The 3781-nt window shown below is 47.3% G+C and overlaps 1 protein-coding gene across 3 annotated transcripts in view; it reads left to right on the top strand.

Moving 5' to 3' along the window:
• LAX1 (lymphocyte transmembrane adaptor 1) overlaps positions 1 to 3460 on the top strand; it is a 15944-nt gene extending 12484 nt beyond the window's left edge. For all 3 annotated transcript variants that reach the window (XM_017851588.1, XM_017851587.1, XM_017851589.1), the window contains 2 exons: positions 623 to 702; positions 2226 to 3460. In XM_017851588.1, the coding sequence (XP_017707077.1) occupies positions 623 to 702; positions 2226 to 3032 (887 nt within the window). In that variant the 3' untranslated portion in view covers positions 3033 to 3460. The remainder of the gene's footprint in view (positions 1 to 622; positions 703 to 2225) is intronic.
• Positions 3461 to 3781: the final 321 nt, after the last annotated feature.

Here is a 3781-nt window from a genome sequence, read left to right as displayed (position 1 = left end):
GGATCTCAGCTCACTGCAAGCTCTGCCTCCCGGGTTTAGGCCATTCTCCTGCCTCAGCCTCCCAAGTAGCTGGGACTACAGGAGCCCGCCACCTCACCCGTCTAGTTTTTTGTATTTTTTTAGTAGAGACGGGGTTTCACCGTGTTAGCCAGGATGGTCTCGATCTCCTGACCTCGTGATCCGCCCGTCTCAGCCTCCCAAAGTGCTGGGATTACAGGCTTGAGCCACCGTGCCCAGCCAAGAACGAGTTTTGTTTTTTCTTAATGTTAAGGCAACAGAAGAAAGCCAAGTGTGTCCAGGCATGGGGAAGACACAAAGGAGGAGACCTCAGTGCCAGCATCACAGGCAGAGGAGGGGCGGGGAGGAGGTTCTTCCATAGGACCGTGTTTCTCAGCCTCCCAGTCCCCGTGATAGCATCCTCCAGTGCCACAGAGGCTGAGGGGCTTCCGGTTCTCAGAGTGTCATCCCCATAGCTCTGACCTCAGAACACAGGAGAACACAGGACCCAAGGCTGGAAATTCCAGACACCATACAAACCCAGTTCATCCATGATGCAGGAATTATTTGGGCTAAAGCACTCAGAGGACTGGCTATCTTCAGGATGTGTTCTCTGTCCTTTCAGGGAGACATGAGTCAAGGAGTATGCGCATTTTCAGTACTGAGAGCCTCCTCTCCAGAAATTCTGAGAGCCCTGAGCATGTGGTAAGAGTCATGCTTCTCGGGAGAATGACATGTCTCTGGCAGAAGAACTGAGGGGAAAGAGTTACAGGGCTTGGATCTGGTCTCACTGCAAACAAACAGCATGTCCTTTGGCACTCACCCTGCGGTCCTATTAATAAATTGGGAAGACTAGCCTCAGGACCTCCCTATACCCAAAAAGAAAAATTAAAGACAGAGGCAAGTGCTTGGAATTTTAAAAAGGGCACCAGGGTACAGATATTCAAGTGCACAATGTCAGAACTGAAATTGATTGGTATGTATATATGTAGTTTATATATATATAAATATTATATATATATATTTTTTTCTCACTCCAACCTCTGCTATCTGGGCTCAAGCGATCCTCCCACCCCAACCCCACAAGTAGCTGGGACCACAGGCACACACCACCACGCCTGGCCAGCTTTCGTATTTTATGTAGAGATGTGGTTTCACCATATTACCCAGGCTGGTCTCAAACACCTGAGCTCAAGCAATCTGCCCACCTTGGCCTCCCAAAGTGCTGAGATTACAGGTGTGAGCCACCATGCCCTGCCAATTGATTATTTTAACAAAGACATGACAACATGCTTATTCAAATGAATGTCGCTCCCTTCAAAGTAATCATCTCAGGAGGGTATGCAAATATTCCAACAATGCCATTGGTGCTCAAAACACACTTATGACCCTGCTTTGTATATTACTTCCAGGGCTTATGTCAATTATTTCAATTATCCTCAGGAGCAGAAATATCTGTAAGTCATTCAGCACTGTAGCTGATGTAGAAAGTGTTTGATCAAATGAGATTGTTACAGGACCAACAGGTTTGTGTGTCTGCTGCCTGGTAACACAACATACACTGTCTCTACTAAAAATACAAAAGAATTAGCCAGGCGGTGGTAGGAGGCACCTGTAATCCCAGCTACTCAGGAGGCTGAGGCCGGAGAATCGATTGAACATGGGAGGCAGAGATTGTAGTGAGCTGAGATCGCTCCACTGCACTCCCGCTTGGGCAACAAGAGCGAAACTCCCTCTCAAAAACAAAAATAAAAACAAACTTCCGATGTAAATATTATGATAATCTTCATTTTATAAATTGGGAAATGAAAACACCGAAAGATTAGGTCAGGTGCTCATACTCACTTGGCACAAAGTGGTGAGGCTAGGATTTGTACCTTTAGTCTAAGCCTCACCTTTAGCCACTACATTGCACTGCCTCTCGATGGCCTCTTTGGTTGATAATACTTTCGTCCCACCTGCTCCCCACCCCCAAAATTGATTCCCATACTGTGGCCAAAAACCAGTTGCAATTTATCATCACATTTGCACTGTTGCTCTTCTTAAACTCATCCTTCTTCCCTTATACCTACCTAGCATGTAGAGCCTTGCAATTCGGGACCCTGATTTAGAGATTTTCTTCGAGATGGAGAGCTAAGTGAACTATGCCAGTGGTATTTGCCAAGAACAAAGGCTTTGTCCATATTTCTGCTTGCATCTGATTGCTGGCTTCCTTTTCTTCCTCATAGCCCTCCCAAGCAAGCAATGCCTTCCAGGAGCATAGAGCCCACATCCATGCCATGGAGTACGCAGTGGGTATCTATGATAACGCCATGGTCCCCCAGATGTGTGAGAGCCTCACTCCCTCAGCATGCTGCATCAATGTCAGAGCTTCCAGAGACTGCACAAGCATTTCTTCAGAGGATTCACACGAGTATGTCAATGTCCCCACAGCAGAAGAGATTGCTGGGACTCTAGTTTCTACCAAAAGCCCTTCCAGAAATCTCTTTGTTCTTCCCAGTGCCCAGAAGCTGGAGTTTACTGAGGAAAGAGATGAGGGCTGTGCAGATGCTGGTGACTGCACCAGTTTGTATTCTCCAGAAACTGAGGACAGTGATTCACTCAGCAATGGAGAAGGTTCTTCTCAGACCTCAAATGACTATGTCAACATGACAGGACTGGATCTCAGTGCCATCCAGGAGAGGCAGCTCTGGGTGACTTTTCAGTGCTGCAGAGACTACGAAAATGTTCCAGCAGCAGATCCCAGTGGAAGCCAGCAGCAGGCTGAGAAAGATGTGCCATCCTCAAACATAGGTCATGTTGAGGACAAGACAGATGATCCAGGGACCCACGTCCAATGTGTCAAAAGGACATCCCTTGCTTCAGGGGATTATGCAGACTTTCAGCCATTCACACAGAGTGAGAACAGTCAGATGAAACATAGAGAAGAGATGTCAAATGAGGACTCCAATGACTACGAGAATGTGCTAACTGCCCAGTTAGGAGGCAGGGACTCTGAGCAGGGGCCTGACACTCAGCTCCTTCCTGATGAATGAAGACCCAGGTACCCAGCCGTAAAGCCACATCAAGTAGTTTATCTTATGGGATAGACTGGTGCAGACCCATGATCACCTTAGTGCTTCAGTGGATTCACTGGTTAGATTAAAAAGAGGCTGAGATGAGCAGGGAACTAAGAGGCCACAGAAAAGCAGAGGTTTGGGAATTCCAGAAGGAAATTCTTCTCAAGCAGTGTGTGGTTATCTCCTGTACCAGCCTAAGAACGTTTGCTGAAACTGCTTCCTAGAACTGTGAGGAAAGCAGGAAAGTCATGCACAGTACTCTAAGATTATTACCTTCATTAATACCAACAGGCTGCAAAGCAAGAGTACAGATTATTGTATAATCCAGGCAGAGGTCAAAAGGAAGGAAGAAGTTGGAGTGGAGTGGGGTGGGCAATTTCCATTTTAAAGAGTGTAGGCAGGCCAGGTGCAGTGGCTCATGCCTGTAATCCCAGCACTTTGGTAGGCCGAGGAGGGCAGATCACTTGATGCCAGGAGTTCTAGACCAGCCTGGACAACATGGCCCATCTCTACAAAAAATACAAAAATTAGCCAGGTGTGGTGGTGTGTCCCTGTAATCCCAGCTACTCAGGAGGCTGAAGCAGGAGAATCACTTGAACCTGGGAGGTGGAAGTTGCAGCAAGCCGAGATTGTGCCACTGTACTCCAGCCTGGTGAAAGAGCAAGACTCGCTCGCAAAAAAAAAGTGTGGGCAACCAAATGTAGGTGAGGATGCAGAAGAACAGG

The sequence above is a fragment of the Rhinopithecus bieti genome, unplaced genomic scaffold, assembly GCF_001698545.2.
Source record: "Rhinopithecus bieti isolate Rb0 unplaced genomic scaffold, ASM169854v2 scaffold_33903, whole genome shotgun sequence".
Classification (NCBI taxonomy): Eukaryota; Metazoa; Chordata; class Mammalia; order Primates; family Cercopithecidae; genus Rhinopithecus; species Rhinopithecus bieti.
This window is presented reverse-complemented; position numbering and strand designations above follow the sequence as displayed.